Genomic DNA, 19,880 nt, shown 5'->3' with positions numbered 1-19,880 from the left:
CAGTTGGTTGGTTTCTTGAGGCTATTGAAGATCATATTATATTGTTCTTTATGTTGGTTTGAATGTTCATGAGGTTCTTCTTATTGCTCACGAGAGTTTGGTAAAAGTAGGGTTTGCTTTTAGGTGGAGGATTGATATGTTAAATCAAATTGTGACCAATACTTTGGTGAAGGCTTGCGAGGGATATCTCGTGAGATGACGCTCATTGATTCCTAGGAAAGGTTCTTGACCATAATTTTACGATTCTAGTAGGTCGTTCGAGTTAAGATTTAAAAAAAAGATTTCGAACTTTTTCCTTTCATTTTAAAAATATCCCATTATTATTATTGATGTTTTATAAAAGTTACCATCATTTGAGGTAGAAATTTGTTAAAATGTTGAACAAAGATGTCTCATATTTTGATGTAAAAATAGTACAAAAATTGTTAGAGAATGATATTTATTTTTATCCCAGACTACAACACACAACTATGGTTCCTAAATTTTCAACAAAAAAAAAAAAAAAAAAAAAAAAAAAAANTGGTTCCTAAATTTTCAAAAAAAAAAAAAAAAAAAAAAAAAAATAGAATTGTCGTGTTGACTTCAAATTTTGCTTCAACAAAAAGGTGTTGTGGCTCCTCTTTTGGTTGGTTGATCATGTGGGAAGAGTCACTCGATCTTACTTTATTCAACCCTTTTTCTGGGACTGTGATTCGTCTTCCTTCTATTTTCATAGATGATGAACTTGATTATACTCCAGACCGCATAGTGGAAGCTATATTAACCAAAGATCTATCATTATATCCAAATGGTTATATGGTTGTAGCTATCTATGGTTCGTGTGCTATGTTGTGCCTTATGAGATCAATGATAAGAGTTGGACGTATTACTTCCCAGAACCAAATATTCCTTTTAGTGATGTTAATGTTTATGGTGATGCTTCAGGAGTTGATAGAATGGTTTGTAAAGTTGAAGTTAAGATTAGAAATGATGAAAGTTCATCGATTTCTTTTTCTGTAAGGATGGTCCACACTAAAAGTATCGAAGATCTAACTGGATCTAATATTTCTTTTTCTGTTAATTTTGATGTCAATATCGGTAGAGGAAACACAATTAGAGACTAACAACTATTTGGTTTTAACAAAAATCCATCTCTTCCTTTCTATTAATATATATATATTTTGTAAATCAGCTATCATCAAACAAATGCATAAAGAGATGAATACTCCGCTATGTGTCACGGTCATGCTCGTCCAAGGCATGTTGCCCATGGTTGCATGCCCATGACAAACACAACCCTTCATGTCTTTTCATATTCTAGTGTTTTACTTTTATATTTCTAGAAAGTATGACATTTCAGAAATATCATGTCTAAGTCTGTCAGACATGAAATGCCTCAACTATAGGGGATATGACTAGTTGTCAACTTCTCTTTACCCAAGGTTATATACTGTAAGCCGTTGTTATTTCTCTCTTGCTTGCTTATATAACGTTTCTTTCAAAAATCTCTCTCTGCCCTCGTTTTCTAAAATCTTCTCTTAAAACGGAGGCCAGAGGCTCGAGCATACGTCACTTGGCCGTAGGCGACGCAAGAACGAATTGACTTAGCTCACTTGTAGTTGGAAAGTGAGTGCCGGACAATCGCAAGTCCGCTGCCATTAAAAGTGCGATTGTGACAAGTGGTATCAGAGCTTTGTACGCTCCGTGAAAATAGCAAAGACCGAAAACATGTCGACGACAAAGTCGACACCCAAATCACAAGCCGACCGGCTTACTTTAATAGAGGAGGAAATACTATTCCTCTAAGAAGTCCCTGACACCATCCGCTTCCTGGAAGCACGGGTGAAAGAATTGAGTGGGAAAGTTGTAGAGATCGACACAATGGGTAACCGTCTAGATGGGTTGCCAATCGCAGAACTGATGTTTTAGGTGACCTCACTCGAAGAAAAAGTTGCTCCTACGAGCAGCCCAAGACCATCTGGTAGCCCCGATAGCTCTGTCGCGCACAAGGAGGGACGTGGCGAAGAGTTCGATGTGCTACAAAATACAATGATGAGTTTGTTCAATGGATTAGCTGACGAATTCAGAACAACGATCGATGACATGCAAGAAAAGATGTCCGCCATGAACACCTGAATCGAGGTGACCATAAAAGCCGTGCAGAATGTCTCGGCTAGGCAAACTAATACATGGTCCAACAAACTGAAGTTCCGAGATCCTAAACCTTTCAAAGGGAACCAGGATGCCAAAGAGTTGGAGAACTTCATCTTTGATGTCGAACAGTACTTCAAAGCCACTCTGTCTTGTACCAACGACATGAAGGTGACAGTAGCCTCAATGTATCTCATAGACAACGCCAAACTTTAATAGCGTACGAAGGTACAAGACATCGAGAGGGGATTGTGCACCATAGACTCGTGGGAAGACCTCAAGAGAAAGTTGAGGGACCTATTCCTCCCCGAAAACATAGATCATCTAGCAATGGAAAAACTAATAACCCTAAAGAAAACTGGAAGCATAACGGACTATGTCAGACAATTTTCGACCCTGATGCTAGATATCAGGGGCTCATCAGAGAAGGGCAAGGTGTTCTTTATAAATGGGTTACAACCGTGGGCCAAGACAAAAGTACATGAGAAAAAGGTCCAAGACCTAGCTACCACAATTGCCAGCGCTGAGAGACTCCTAGACTATGAGAAAATAATAATAATATTCACCAAACAAACATAAAATAATGTTTTTCACAATAACATAATATTATAGTAACGGAAAATAATAATAATATTTACCAAAGAAACATAAAATAATGTTTGTCACAATAACATAATATTATAGCAACGGAAAATAACAATAATATTCCTCAAACAAACACAACATAATGTTTTACACAATAACATAATACTATAGAAACTTGGGTAGAAATCTTTAACGGTTCTCTTGTCACTCTCCCTCCATCCTTCCTCTTTCTCCTATAAAGCTTCTAGTGGCCTTTTCTATTTTTCTTTTCGGTCAATATTTTATTTTCCATTTTTGTGTTTCTCTTTTCCGTTTTTGTTACATTCATTATCTTTCTTATAAAAGAGTGGCTTGCCAATCTAATGAAAGAAGACCGTGCAAAAAGCAAAAAGGGGAAGAAGGAGAAGGAAAAAAGAAGGAGAAGAAGAGAAAAACGAGGAGAAGGTAATATGTCCAATATACTTAATTCTATTAAGAGGATATTTTGGAGATATATTAGTTAGAATATATTTGAGATATTTAGGGAGTTGTTAGTATAAATATATTAGTTAGAATATATTTGAGATATTTAGGGAGTTGTTAGTATAAATTTGATTAATCGTGTATTTTATTTATTTACAAGATTTAGTTAGTTATATATTTTTTTCTATTGTTAGGTATTAGTTGATAGTTTGTATCTGGTAAACCTGAATGAAGATCATACATTTTCCAATTCTATTTTCTATTTCTATTTCTTAACATGGTATCAGAGCATCGATCGTGGTGTTCTTAAATATCAAAATTTCCTTTATGGCGGAATCAGCCAAATCCAGCTTTAAAATTTCGGATGTTGATTTAACACATCCTTACTATATGCATCACTCTGATCAACCAGGATATTCACTTGTTCCAATCAAATTAAATGGAGCAAATTACCAACAAATTCGAACTCTGGAATCAGTGCAAGAGTATGATAAAATCTTGGTTAACTTATTCTGTTGAAGCAGATATCGCTAAAAGCATTATTCACGCCAAGACAGCTCATCAAGTGTGGGTTGATCTTCGCGATCAATTCTCACAAAAGAATGCTCCAGCAATTTTTCAAATACAAAACTCGATAGCAACGATGTCACAAGGAACCATGGCACTATCAACATATTTCACCAAGCTCAAAGCACTCTGGGATGAACTGGAAGCGTACCGCACACCATTTACGTGTAATCAACGTCAAATACATATTGATCAACATGAAGAAGACAAGTTGATGCAATTTCTCATGTGGCTCAATGAGTCTTATAAAACGGTGAGATCTAACATATTGATGATGTCTCCATTACCTAATGTGAGGCAAGCTTATTCATTACTTGTACAAGAAGAGATGCAGCGACAGGTAACTTCTGAACCTACTGAGAATTTCTCGATTGCATCAGCAGTGCAGAAGAAAACAACATATTCAAAATTCGCCAAGGACAAATCGTGTGAACACTGCAATAAAAGTGGTCATACAATCAATGAGTGTCGAATTCTTAAGTTTCATTGTAAGTTTTGTGATAGAAGGGGACATACAGAAGATCGGTGTCGACAGAAAAATAATTCTACAAGGACAAGACAAGTCAATCAACACAATCATCGTGGATACCGATCATCTGCAAATATGGCCGATGTTTCACAGTTGAATACAGAAGAACAGTCACCTAATTCCATTCCAAATTTTTCTTCTGAGCAATTACGACAGATAGCACAAGCCTTATCTGCAATCAATCAAAACCCTTCTGGTAATTCTGACAATCACATCAATGTTGCTGGTTTGTTTCCCATATCTACATTATCTATTAACTCTGCGAGTTCTAATTCATAGATTCTCGATAGTGGAGCTACGGATCATATAGTATCAAAATCTTCTGTTATGACTGATTCAAAAGCTGCCATCATGTCTACAATAAATTTGCCTAATGGAGAGACAGCACGTGTGTCACATACTGGCAATATTTTCCTTAGCCCTAACCTTAAGTTAAACAACGTTTTATGTGTGCCTTCATTGAATTTAAACCTAATGTCGATCAGCAAACTTACCAATAACTTGAAATGTTATGTCACCTTCTATCCTGATTCTTGTGTTATGCAGGACTTGGCTACGGGGAAGATGATTGGCTCGGGTAAACAATTTGGAGGTCTCTATCATATTTTTTCATCTCCAATCAAATCTTCAGCTCATCAAGTATCTCAGTCATCTGATTTGTGGCATTTACGTCTAGGTCATCCTTCTTTTTCTCGTTTTAAATTTCTAGCTGATCAATTGCATCTTAATAATGCGAGTTATTCTCATAATTGTAGTATCTGCCCGTTAGCAAAACAAACTAGGTTGTCTTTCCCAAGAAGTTCAATAACAACTCATTCTGCCTTTGATCTGATACATTGTGATGTTTGGGGACCACATAAAATTCCTACCCATTCTGGTTTGCGTTTTTTTTCTCACTATTGTTGATGATTTTACTCGATGTACTTGGGTTTTTCTAATGCAACATAAGTCAGAAGTACATCATTTGTTAATGAACTTTGTTAAATTTGTTCAAACTCAATTTCATACTACCATAAAGATAGTTCGATCAGACAATGGGACTGAGTTTCTATCTTTGCAACCATTCTTTACTTCTTGTGGTATTGAATTTCAGCGCACTTGTGTCTATACTCCACAACAAAATGAAGTCGTAGAACATAAGCATCGTCATATCCTAAATGTAGCTAGGTCTCTTCTTTTTCAGTCACAGGTTCCACTTAATTTTTGGGGAGAGTGCGTTTTAACGGCTGTTTATCTTATAAATAGAACGCCATCACCAGTGTTATCTAACAAGACACCCTTTGAAGCACTCTACAAACGATCACCTACATTTCATCATCTTAAATTTTTTGGTTGTAAATGTTATGCAACTATAGTACATCCTAAGCAAAAATTTGAACCTCGGGCAATTCCTTGTGTTTTCGTAGGATATCCTTGTGGTCATAAAGGTTACAAATTATATGACATGCAATCTCACAAATTCTTTATCAGTCGTGATGTTAAATTTTGTGAAGATGATTTTTCTTTTTCATTAGCTTCACAAACTTCGACATTAACTCCTTCGACTCCTATTGTTCCACTTCATGATCCATCCTACTTAAGCATCCATCCTCCACCTTCCATTCCTCCTTCACCTCCTATCCCTGCACCTACTACTTCGTCGTCTCCTCCACCTTCTCCAGATTTGCCCACTGATTCCAATCCTATCCCGCCTGATACATCAGCTCCTCTCCGACGTTCTACTCGCACTAAACAGCCTCCAGCTTGGCATAAAGATTATGAGATGTCTTCTGGAGCCAATCATTTAACCTCTAGCTCAAGTCGTGGCACTGGCACCAGGTATCCCCTTCATCATTACCTTTCATTCTCTCGTTTTTCTCCTACTCAACGTGCTTTTCTAGCTCTTATTACATCCCAGATAGAACCCAAAACCTATGACGAGGCAGTTGGCGACCCTTTATGGCAGCAAGCTATGAATGATGAAATTGCAGCTTTGGAACGTAATCATACATGGTCTCTCGTTCCTCTACCACCTGGTCATAAAGCTATTGGTTGTCGCTGGGTGTACAAAATTAAATACAACTCTGATGGTTCTGTTGAACGTCATAAATCTCGACTTGTAGCAAAGGGATACACTCAGGTTGAAGGTATTGATTACACAGAAACATTTTCCCCTACAACGAAACTTACTCCACTTTGTTGCTTACTCACTGTTGCTGCTGCTCGAAAATGGTTCACCCATCATTTGGATGTTCAAAATGCCTTTCTCCATGGTAATCTAGACGAGGAAATTTATATGTCTTTACCACCAGGTCTTCGTCGACAGGGAGAGAATACAGTATGTCGGCTCCATAAATCTCTTTATGGATTAAAACAGGCTTCTCGCAATTGGTTCTCCATATTTTCTACAACTATACAAAATGCAGGCTATTAGGGAGAAAGTCTTACTTAACCTATTTTATTTTCCAATTATGTGTTTCTCTTTTCTATTTTTCTTAACTCCATTATCTTTCTTATCTACATTATCTTTCTTATGGAAGAGTGGCTTGCTGATCCGATGGAAGAAAACATCGAAAGAAGGGAAGAAGGAGAAGGAAAAAAAATAAGGAGAAGAACGAGAAGAACTAAGAGAAGTTCAATATACTTAAATCCTATCCGTGAGAAAGCCTTACTTAACCTAATTTATTTTCCATTTGTGTGTTTCTCTCTTTGTTGTTTTTCTTTAATCCATTATCTTTCTTACGCAAGAGTGGCTTGCCCATCGAATGGAAGAAAACATCTTTTCTTTAAAAGGGAAGGAGGAGAAGGAAAAGAATAACAAAGAGAAGATAATATGTCCAAAATACTTAAATCCTATCTGTGAGAAAGCTTCACTTAACCTCCAAATCCACCACAATGGAAAGTATTTTATTTGTCGAACCTGTTCGATCAAATACAAGTAGAAGAGTGACTTTGGTCTCATTAAGAAGAAAAGAGCCACAAATAATAAAACAATAGTCACATCAACCCTCTTTGTTGCTATCTATCTATATTTCTTCATTATGTCTTTTCATTGTTATCTATCTATATTTCTCTATTATATCTTTCCTTCCCTTCTATGAAATATAAATTTGTCTTATTTATCAAAATATTAATATTATAATTGTTTTCTTCCTTCTTACTTTAGTTTAAAAAGGGAAGGAGGAGAAGAAGAAGGAGAAGAAGGAGAAGAAGGAGAAGAAGGAGAATAGGGAAGAGAGAAGAAGATAATCTGTCCAATATATAAAATATACTTAAATGTTATTCTTGAGAAAGCACCCTTACTTAACCTCAAGCACCCTTACTTAACCTCCAAACCCACCACAATGAAAAATATTTTATTTGTCGAACCTGTTCGATCAAGTACAAGTTGAAGAGTGACTTGTGGTCTCATTAAGGAGAAAAGAGCCACAAATAATAAAACAATGGTCTCACCACCCCTCTTCCCTCTTCGTTGCTATCTATCTATATTTCTCTATTATGTCTTCCTTCCTTCCTCTGTTGATGAAGTATAAATTTTTCTTATTTATCTAATATTAATATAAATATTTTATTTCTTCTTAATTTAGTTTAATGTTTAGAACTATTTCTCATAAGAAATAAAAATATTTGTATTTAGTTTCAAAAAAAAAAATTTGTATTTAATTCTGTCCGACTTTTTCTAATTTTCTTTTTTAATTATAACTTTAAAATTTCATTTTGTTCATAGTATTATTTTGGTCCCCACCTTTTAATTCGCATTATCTTTTTAGCCATTTTTTTTTTAAATAAACTATATAAAAGAAAGAAATCTTATAAACTAAAATGAAAAAAAACCCGCACACTACATTCCAATGACACTGTCTCATTGAGCTACGTTCGTAGCAGTGTCATTAGTTTCCCGAGCAACAAAGTTGTTGACATTTCATTTACCTAATAATAATAAATCATATTTACTACAATTTTTTACCTATTTTTTAACTCTTATAAAATACGGTGCATCCAAACATTAGAAATCATTCCCACAAAATTTTATAAAATAATATTTTATTATGAATAACATATTTTTTATTTTAATTTCAATTGAAATAAAAAATATTTTTCATAATAACATAATATTATAACAATAACAAAATATTATAACAATTAAAAATAACTATAATATTCACCAAACAAACACAATATATTGTGTTTTTCATACTAATATAATATTATATCAATTGAAAATAACTATAATATTCACTCAACCATCTTAACTTAATGTTTTCACAATAATATAATACTATAACAACGGAAGATAACTATAATATTCACCAAACAAACCTAACATAATGTTTTTCACAATAAAACAATATTATATAAAAAAAAAACTATAATATTCATAAAAAAAAAATTATAAACTAATGTTTTTCCAATAATATAATATATAACAACAGAAAATAATTATAATATACACCAAACAAACTGAACAAAATGTTTTTCACAATAACATAATACTATATCAACGGAAAATAAACATAATATTCACTAAAGAAACATAAAATAATGTTTTTCACAATAACATAATACTTTATCAATGGAAAATAACAATAATATTCACAAAAAAAAATAAAAAATAATGTTTTCACAATAGCAACTGAAAATAATAATAATATTCACCAAAGAAACACAGCATAATATTTTTCACACTAATATAATAATATATCAACCGAAAATAACTATAATATTCATCAAAGAAACACAATATAATGTTTTTCATCATAACATAATACTATAGAAACTCAAAAATAATTATAATATTTACTCAATAAATATAACATAATATTTTCACAATGACATAATACTATAACAACCGAAAATAACCATAATATTCTTTAAATAAACATAAAATAATCTTTCTCACAATAACATAATACTATAACAACGGAAAATAACTATAATATTCATCAAACAAACTCAACCTAATGTTTTTCACAATAAAATAATATTATAGCAACGGAAATAACAATCATATTCCCAAAAAAAAAAACATAAAATAATATTTTTCACAATAAAATAATACTATAGCAACGAAAAATAACAATAATATTCACAAAAAAAAAACATAAAATAATGTTTTTCACAATAATATAATACTACAACAAACAAATATAACATAATGTTTTTCACAATAAAATAATATTATAGCAACGAAAATAACAATAATATTCCCAAAAAAAATATAAAATAATATTTTCACAATAAAATAATACTATAGCAACTAAAAATAACAATAATATTCACCAAACAAATATAAAATAATGTTTTTCACAATAACATAATACTATAGCAACTGAAAATAACTATAATATTCATCCAATAAAGCTACATAACGTTTTTCACAACATAATATTTTAGCAACGAAAAATAATTATAATATTCATTAAACAAACATAACAGAACACAAAAGTTGATAATTTACTATTTAATAACAACATAAATGACTGGCCGAGAGATAGACATGTTAGACAATAGAAGAACACCCAAAATAAACATACAAATTGACCTATAATTTGGAGTGATAAGCGAGTCGGATCGGATCGGCTGGCACTCGAAGTGCGCTTCTGAGCTTGAGAATTGGTAGCGGCACGAGTCCGAACCCTCCCCATAATTTTGGCCTGCAAAGAGTTACAAGAGTTACAGTAGAATAAACAAAGTGACATGTATTGAGCATTGTTAAGCAAGTCGGATCCAAGGGCAGTCGTAGTGGGTCGGGTAAGCCCACATATCTGGACTATCTGTTGGGTCGAGTAAGTCCACGTAACTACCTATATTAACAATTTGCACATTTCTTTTGTAGGTCTAAATCATAGAAACTTCAAACTTCAAACGTGTTTTACATAATATTTTAATTTTATTTTAAAACATATATGTGAACATGTTTAGAAATAATTAAGTATAATTTGAAATTGATTTTGCAAAAATTAAGTCTATAAATTCTGATCTACTTTTTGTACGTGGGCCTGGGCTGAAGTAGAAATGTGGGCTTTCGCGAATTGGGCCTGGGCTGATGCGGAACTTCTGACGGGCTTCACGTGCGTGTGAGCAGGCTGGAGCTGGCGTGCCTGCGAGCGAGATGTGGGCCGAGACAACTGGGCTTGACTTCATAAAACTCTTCGGACCTGGGCCGAAGAGAATTGTGGGCTTGACCATCTCTCTGGGCCTCACAACTGGGCTTGACCTGTATTCCTCACAACTGAGCGAGGATGCATACTGCTCAAAGTAGATAGAAAAGCTAAGCCAATATAAGGCGTAGAAACGTGAAACTTAGAGTTTGAGATAGGGGACTTAGTATCCCTAAAGGAGGTGACACCTATGAAAGGTGTCCTGAGGTTCAAACGTAAGAGCAAGTTAAGCCCTAGAATTATTGGATCTTTCGAAATTATCGAGCGAATCGGTCCGATAGCGTACAAGTTAACCCTACCTCCCTCCCTCTCAAGAGTCACGATGTATTTCACGTGTCGATGCTCAGAAAATACATGATGGACTCTATCCGCTTAATAGATTACGAGCCCCTCCAACCCAGCAAAGATTTGAGATATAAGGAAAAAACCTAAGAATCTTCGCTCACAGAGTGAAAGCGCTATGCAACAAGGACATTGCATTCATTAAGGTGTGGGGTTCCGCCACAACACCGAGGAGGCCACGTGGGAGCGTGAGGAGACTTTTAATTACGAAAGTTCTTTTAGGGCCATAGAATGTAAGGAATCAGGGAGGAGAAAATAAAAACTCAGTCGTCGGAAAACCCGCGGGTCATGAAATCACGTTTCCCGACCACCACAACTCGCCAAAACCTCCAGCCACGCTCGCCAAGCCTCAGAATCACCTGCAAAGTTTTACAAGGGAGCAAAAAACCAAACTTCTGCACCCCGAAACTGTTAGTCCCAATGCCTAAATCGATCAAGCAACGTCGCGAAAGTGACCACCAGCCTAAATACGTCCACCCCAAGCGAACACACGTTGCGTAGTCGTCGTCACTGTCGAAGGAGTTCGAAAATGGAGTTTTTGGTGAATCCCCGATCTCCCTCCACGGACGTCCAACAACCACGAAACTTCATGGGAGAGAGGAGGAGAAGTCGACAAAGGGATAGAGAGAAAAAGGAAGAAAAACAACATTGGAAACGTCGCGGGAAGGACAAAGAAAATTGTCAAAAATTCACGCAGGGAACTGGCCGAATTTGGGTCGGACCCAAACCGGATACCCGCGAACCATTAAATCCGACGACCCATTAAATTCGACGTCCCATGTGTCATTCATGCAGACACCCTACGCATGCAGACACACCCCTTTTGCCCATTAAATCCGGCGACCCAACACGAGTGTCCGTTTCGAAGTCCGCGACGCGTCACCTCCCGAAGGCAACACGTGTTGCGCATGCAACCAACAGCTCTTCGGCCCAGTAAATCGACGGCCCAACACGCGTTCCCTCGCGGCCCAGCCTCACGACCCGCACCCGAGGACACGACTCGGAGTCTGCGCCTTGGACACGCGCCTCCTCCCCCCCCCCCCCCCCCCCCNCCCCCCCCCCCACAACGACTCATTTGATTGGGAAGTTCAATAACAAAAAAAAAAAAATTTATTAGCTCGTTATTAATGATATCTAGTAATAAATTATAGTTTACCATATATATTATATTTGATATTTTATTTTAAGGCAAATATTTAATATTTGCCTTATTATTATAGGTATCTTGTTATTTTTATTTATTACTATTTTCATATCCTTATAATTCATTTGATTATAAATTATCATAGGTATCCTTTTTAATCAAAATTCTTTTTTTTTTCAATTTCTTTTATTTATTATTTTTAATTTCTTTTATTTAATCACTTTAATTTTTTTTATATTATTTTATTGTATAACACCTCAAAACCTAGAGGTTAGAGATATATTTTTTCCGGCTAAAATTATTTTTCTTTTTTATTATTTTTTTTAATTTCTTTTATATTTTTTTAGTTAAAGGTTCGACCCAGCTGAAATTATTTTTCTTTTTATTATTTTTTAGTTTTTTTTTATATTATTTTATTACATCATTATTTTTATTTTCTTTAAAAAAAATCACACTTTATACGTTTAATTTCTTTTATATTATTTTATTGTATAAGACTTCAGAACCTACATGTTAGATAAATAATTATTTTATTTTTTATGAACATTTTATCCTTCATTTAATTAAATCTATAAATATATTATGTAAAGCAAGTTAATTAAATCTGTAAATATATTATGTAAAAAATTAATTCTAAAAACGTAGGAAAATAATTAAAATCTTATAACATTTATTTGTTTTGAATTAATTGACATATTGTTTAGAGAAATTTATTTACACCACAAACACGAACGATCCATAACATAGTTCGCCCAGTTGACTTCAAATTTTGCTTCAACAAAAGGTGTTGTGGTTCCTCTTTCGGTTGGTTGGTCATGCGTGATGAGACACTCGGTATTGTTTTATTCAACCCTTTTACTACCTATGATGAAATTGAGGGAATTCTAGGCCACATAATTAAAGCAATACTAACCAAAGATCCATCGTTATATCCAAACAATTATATGGTTGTAGCTATCTTTGGTACATATAAAAGATTGTGTCTGATAAGAGTAAATGATTAAACTTGGACGTATTACTATCCAACACCAAACATTCATTTTAATGATATTAATATTAGTACTGGAATGTTTGGAAATTTGAAATTGAGAATAGTGACGATGAAAGTTCATCTATTTTTATTTATGTAAAGATGGTCCACACAATAGAAATGAGGGACATAGTTATGTCGTATATTACGGTTGTTTTGAGGATATTAGACTTTGGAGAAGAACAATTCGAGATGGTGGACTTTGAAGTTTACAAACTTATCCATGAGAATGAAGATGAGATGCGAACCGCGGTAGAGGTGAAGAGCTTAGAATGAAGATGAGATGCGAACCGCGGTAGAGGTGAAGAGCTTAGATGGTGCACAAACAAATTTGCCTAGTCCCATATGGATCATCCCAACCATATGCTTGGATGATTAAAATTAATTTGTAAGCAAATATTTAAGGATGTTGCTTATCTTGTGTTACCATATATATATTTTTACAAATTGATTAATATATTTGTTGATGCTCTCTTTGTAACATTGTTTTTTTTTTTTTTTTTATGGTTTATTCACAAGTTAATAAATAAGGAATTAATATTGCATTTATAAATAAGAGTCCATTTAAAGTAATTCCATATTAAATGTACGGTTAGTAATAACCTTAGATTAAATACGAAAACTTATGGACCTTAAATTAAATAGGAAAACTTATGGTCGTTACATGGGACAGATAAATACATAATTTTTCATCAAAAAATCACAATGGCAAGTATCCTACTAGCCTAGCATACACGTTGAAGTTTCTTTCGAAGAGCGACTTATGGATTCATCCAGTGTTTCTCTACCGGATGAATCCATAAGTCGCTCTTAGGAACTTTAGCATGTATTTACACGTGGATTAAGGAGGATATTTTCGATTGTGAATTCTTTAGTGGTAAATTTTGTCTTTCTCCATCCCACTCGTCAAACACAAACATATAAGATATGTTGTTTGTGCGGGTGAACGTCACTACTAGAGAACAGACAATGTATTACATTTTTCAGATAAAGGCAATGCTCCCCTGTAAGCTTGAACCTACTAGCCACACAAGAACAGAGACCTTTTAAGATGAATTTCTCTACTAATTTGAAAATTTGAAGACAGATAAACAAACAAATGTAACGATAGTTAGCAATGGAAGAGAGAAACAGGGGAAGGAGTCTACATTAATAACATCATCACAACCAACAACATTACATGGTATCTTGTGAATAAATAAAACCAACTCATTATTCAGACAATTTTCCTAACATCAAGGAAAAACAAAAGAACATACAACTACCCGCTCTCATCGTACTGCCTTCTTCTATAGCTTTGCTTAGCTTCTGAACAACTTGTGCTAAGAAAAATTCTTTATTCTCAAGTTTATTTCAGTGCCCATTAGCAACCACACTGTTCTCGATGTTTTCACTTTCCCCATCCTTCTTCGCGTAGAATCTCCTGTATAACGAATCAACTTCAGTGAGATAGTAGGAGCCTGCTGGTAGCAAGCTGCAGTCCTTGCTCGTCACGAAGTCCTTAGCCCCGTAACGATGCTCCATCAGCTGCATTATTTCGACAAATTTCTCCGGTACCAGCTGCACGAAAATTAAATGTCCGAATCCATGGATTAATATTAAAGCATCTTAATGTTCGACTTTCTCAAGTATAACCGTGCACAACCATAAAATGCTCTTTAGAACCACAGATCTATGAAGGTTTATTGATTTTAGTGGTGATTTAACCATTCCTACTTGATATCAACATCATACATTCTAGGATACCAAATGTTCGTCAAAAGTTTGAACTCTCAAGATGATTGGATAGGTACCGTTCATGTGAGATCCTACATTGGTTAGGGAGGAGAACAGAACATTCTTTATAAGGGTGTTGAAACCTCTCCCTAGGAGAGGTGTTTTAAAAATCTTGAGGGGAAGCCTGAAAGAGAAAGCCCAAAGAGGACAATATTTGCTGCTAGTGTGGGCTTAAGGCGTTACAAATAATATTAGAGCCAGACACCCGGCAATGTGTCAGCAAGGAGGCTGAACTCCAAAGGAGGGTGGACACGAGGCGGTGTGCCAGCAAGGACGCTGGGTCCCAAAAGAGGGTGGATTGAGGGGTCCCACATCGATTGGAGAAAGGTATGAGTGCTATCAAGGACGTTGGGCCCTGAAGAAGGGTGGATTGTGAGGTCCCACATCAGTTGGGGAGGAAAACGAAACATTTTTATAACAGTGAGGAAACCTCTCCCTAACAGTCATGTTTTACAATTCTTGAGGGGAAGTCAAAAAGGGAAAGACCAAAGAGGACAATATCTGCTAGCGGTGGGCTTTGGGGCGTTACAGTTCAGGCTAAAAATGACATTGTAACGTTGGCTTAAATTAAGTTCTAGTTCAATAACATTCGAGACTTCTTCATATGATCTATAGTTAAGTTCATGGTAAACTTCAGAGAGAAATAATTACCTCATGCCTCGATTTCAACTTTTTATCCACGTTCAAGATAGCTGAAATGTTGGACAAACTAAAGGGAGCTTGACCTTCATTGAGCTTCAATGAGAACATCGTTGCAGTTGAGCCACTTCCATAAGAGAACAATACAACCCGATTTCCTGTCTGGTATGGAAACAGACCATTTAGACAGGTGAACGCAGAGCAGCCAGATGTGTATAATATAGGTAAATGAGAAAAATGTATACCAGTGAGTTATTCCTGTTGTGAAGAAGTGATATAAATGCTGCATAAAGAGAGGCAGTATACATATTTCCGACTTGCTTTGGTATTAAAGTAGAGGGTTGAACCTTTGCATCATAAAGAGGCTTCGCAAGTTGTTGAGTTATCTGGCAAATCCATTATATTAGTATATAAAAAGTGATGACTAAATGACCAGCTAAAAGGTATAAGACCTTTTCGAGATCCCGACTCTGGTAAGTTTCATCGTTCGACAAGGTTGAAAAAGGGGCCAGCTTTTCTTTAGCAACTTCATCTATTGAGCTGTGAAAAGCAGAAAAAACTTTAACATCTACAAAACCACCACAAACAACCAGATGTTTCGAATTTGAGCAGAGGTAGCACGTTTACCTGGCATTTCTCATGAAATCGTTAAAGAGCAATCGAGCAAAGCTCTTCTGCACAAGCTGCTCACATAAATACCCAAATAAGTTATACAGAGATTTTAGTAATAAGATTAGCCTTAATCAATTTATGACATATGTTACCTTGTTATAGGGAGAATGAAATACAAAATAGTCAGCATCAGAAATAGAAAATTGCTTGCCCTCCAGTTTCTCATACCTAATAAAAGTGCAATGTTAGGTAAAGATAAAATACATAAAGGAAGATTAATTTATTTGAAATATGAACTTACTTGTGACATAATTGTTTGTAGCAAGAATCCAAGGCCATGAGGTAACAGGTTTGAGAGAGTTTACCATCAACAACCTGCAAGCATTTCATTACAGATCACTCGCTAGATGTAGCAAGAAACTAAATAAATGCCATAAATTCTTCAAAAAGCTGGAAATAACCAATGAATTACAATTTATTCTGTTAAAGATTACCGGGTATTCGCTCGCTAAATTAGGCTTGTAAAAGTCATAAACGTGAGACATATGGCTTCCCCTCAACTTGCTTTCAAAACCAATAGGAGCATCAGGTCCTACCAGCATGGCAATTGCTGCAGCCCCACCAGTAGGACGAGCAGGTCCTTCAGCATACACCTAACATAATAGACAAGTCAGTAATGCCGATTTAACAAAGTCAAAGATTTCTTATCTTCTATTTTGCAATATTATAGATATACACCAAAGCTAATTCAAATATAATGATAAGATAGGCCAGATTATACCATACCGCACTATCTGTGCACACCACAAGACCATAACGCCCATCCCAGGAGCTGCTCTCTACCCAATTGACACAGTTGAATAGGGCAGCTGTACCCCCATAGCACGCATTTGTTGAATCAACACCTTCAATATCGGTGTTTCCATGTTTCTGCACATATGAAAAGATAAGAACATTCAGTATGAACCAATATTTATTATATCAAGAAAAGGATTGCATTCAAACAGATCAGCAGGCAAAAGTTGAGATTTGCATCCTCAAAAGTACCAAAAGACCTACGCAGCTTCAAAATATATATATGTACGTATGTTATCTATTTAAGTATTATTGAGCTTAAATATAAAATAAGTAATGTTAGTGATCCATACTCCTCTTTTATAATCAATAAATTAACTACTAAAATAGAAAAAGGAAACTTTTGGAATAGAAAAATATTTGTTTACAAGACTCCTAGATTTAGCTTTCTCTAAATGAACTTTAAAGTTAATGAACCATATATTCCATATAATCCACTAATGAAAATCATCACAATTATTTAAGATAACTTTCAATCTGCAAACTGGATCGGCCCTTATTGTACAAAAAAAAGTAGAACAATTGGTTCAGATCAACAATATACTTCATTAAACTATTTTATCACAGAAGTACTCAAAAGTTTTACCTCAAATATTTGCATCAGGAAAGTCTTAATTGATTTGCTTTTATCTATAACAGTCTCACTGCCAACTTCTAGCCGGCCAATTTGTTTTGGATCAATTCCATACTTTTCAAGGAGGGAAGTGACAACTGTCAAGCTGAAAATCCAAGAACTTTGATGTTAAGAAGATTCTTTGAAATACAGAATAAATATATTGAAGCTAACGGCTGTGTCCATATACTGAGCCACAAAGATTTTAGCCCAACAAAAGAATTAGCAAAACAGGATGAAATATGGTCACTACCTCATTGAGATGACATCTTCAACCTCAGTACAGAACGCCATGCAATCCTGTCCAAGCCCAATAGTGTATTTCCCCTTGCTTGCACCATCATGAGCTTCCAATGCTTCCTATGTTGCCAAAGCAGGCGGCATATTAATTTCAGTAGCAAGCATTCATGTAAGTGCAAGAACAAATAGTGAGACTTTGAGATGCAAAGAGATGCAATTCTTTATTCATACTACAGCTATGTCAAATCGCTTTTCCCTTTCAAAACTTGATGCAGATCCAACAAGAACAACTAAGAGAACGATTAAAGAAAAACAACATGCACATGATGTGTGCTAAATTTGAGCTCAAAAGCTACCACCAAACAGTTGAGTAGGCCCTCAGCCCAGATATGTGCTCAAAAGCTGGAGTGGACCCAACTCATCCACACGCACAAACAGACATTATAATCATAAATGTGAAAATTTATAACTCAAAATCAATCGTCGATCGCAAACAACTAAACAAGAAAAGGGGAAACAATTTGAAACATTCCAAAAAACGAAAGGAAAAAAAAAAAAACAGAACAATCCTCTAAGATCGCGAAGAACACTACAATTTCAAAATTACTTGCAAGAAACACACAATTCAAACGCAAATTCAACGAAACAAGAACAAGAACAAAATGCTACCCCCACTTCACCGATTTCTCTAAACACTACGAAAATACAATCCAAAACCAAGCCGCAAAACAACCTGACAGTACAGAAAAGCTAAAAACGAGTTCAGACTGAGAGATCCTCACCTGCTGAATGTAGGTAGGAGGAAAGTAGATATCAATAGCGAGAATTCCCACATTCTTAGCCATTTCCGGAGCCGGTTTTTTCCTTCAATTCAAAATAAAACCGATCCAATGCAATACAGAACCAAAGTATGCTATGAAACTCTCTTCTCCACCTGATTCTGCTGTGAAAACGAAGAAGTGGAGAGAGAAAATTTGAGAGAGGAGAGAGGAAATCCTTGAAAGTAGCAGAGAAAGATGGTGAGGCTCACATGGGGGCGGATCTTAAATAGAATGCAGTCTACATGAGCTTCCTGCCAAATATTTGTAAAACTAGAGATTAACTTCCCCATTTACCCCTTAGTTTTTCTTTTATTTACTTTCTTTGCCATTTCATTTTTTCCTTTTGTAAATTTATTTTTGACTTTCCAAGTCAACTAAAAACAATAAATCCCAAAAAAAAAAAAAAAAATTAAAATATATTTCTTATTTTATGCATTTTAATAAATATTAGACTAAATCTTCATTTAATTATGTTTAATATTAATAAATAATATTAAACATAATTATTTAATATTAATAAATAATAAATTATAATAACTTTTAATTATGTTTTTATTTCATATCAAATTAAAGAGATATTTAGTGATATATAGAAAATTATTCGTTAAATTATTCCAATAATATTTAATATAAGTAATTTTTTTGAAAAATATTTAGAATATAGAAAAATTATCCTTTAGTTATTAATAATCGAAAAAAATATATATGAATTTTTTTATCACATTTTATTTTTAAACTAAAAATATACTATTTTTTTATATATATAAAGTATACATCAAATTAATATATTATTTTTTATTCACTTTTCTAATAAAAAAAACATAAACATAAAGTAAAATTACAAGAAAATCAATTTTTTAAATAAAATATTTTTTTAAAAAAAAACTTATGTTATATTTATTTTTGGATATTTATGATGCATTTAGAGGAAAAAAAATGATAAAAGACCATATAGTTATATAATTTATTTTTAAAAAAAATAAGGAAAGAAATAGAATATTTAAAATAATGATTTATTTAATGCCACGTGGGCAAAAAAACATGAAGGCGAGATTCTATTAAAAAAAATATCTAAAACAAATTTAATATTGATATTTATTTTATTTTATTTTATATACTTGTAGAAAATTTGTTAATATTTCAATAGTATTATTTTTTTAAAAGACCATATAGTTATATGATTAATAATACAAACAATTTGAAATATTTAAATAAGGTACGATTCATTCTTGCATTATTTAAAACAGCTCGACATTTAATTTATAAAATAATCAAATAAAATAATACCATGAGAAAGGCGAGGATTTAATTAAACATAAATTAAAATTTAAAATTTAATTAGATATAAAACTTAAATTTATAAATTTATCGATGATTTATTAAATACAAAATTGA

At 34.0% G+C, this 19,880-nt stretch overlaps 1 protein-coding gene across 1 annotated transcript; it reads right to left on the bottom strand.

Annotated features, from left to right (window-relative positions):
- Positions 1-14,047: 14,047 nt before the first annotated feature.
- Positions 14,048-18,704, bottom strand: LOC111465024 (hydroxymethylglutaryl-CoA synthase-like). Its single transcript, XM_023109276.1, has 12 exons — positions 18,447-18,704; positions 17,678-17,784; positions 17,398-17,530; positions 16,743-16,886; positions 16,451-16,609; positions 16,258-16,331; positions 16,109-16,184; positions 15,972-16,027; positions 15,797-15,884; positions 15,590-15,730; positions 15,357-15,506; positions 14,048-14,489 (listed from the first exon to the last, which is right to left on the bottom strand). The coding sequence occupies exons 1-12, from the start codon at positions 18,507-18,509 to the stop codon at positions 14,283-14,285; spliced, it is 1,398 nt and encodes a 465-aa protein (XP_022965044.1). The 5' UTR covers positions 18,510-18,704; the 3' UTR covers positions 14,048-14,282.
- Between the last annotated feature and the right edge of the window lie 1,176 nt (positions 18,705-19,880).

Source organism: Cucurbita maxima, unplaced genomic scaffold (assembly GCF_002738345.1).
Source record: "Cucurbita maxima cultivar Rimu unplaced genomic scaffold, Cmax_1.0 Cma_Scf00028, whole genome shotgun sequence".
Lineage (NCBI taxonomy): Eukaryota > Viridiplantae > Streptophyta > Magnoliopsida > Cucurbitales > Cucurbitaceae > Cucurbita > Cucurbita maxima.
The sequence above is the reverse complement of the archived record's forward strand: the minus strand, read 5'-3'. Positions and strand labels throughout refer to the sequence as shown.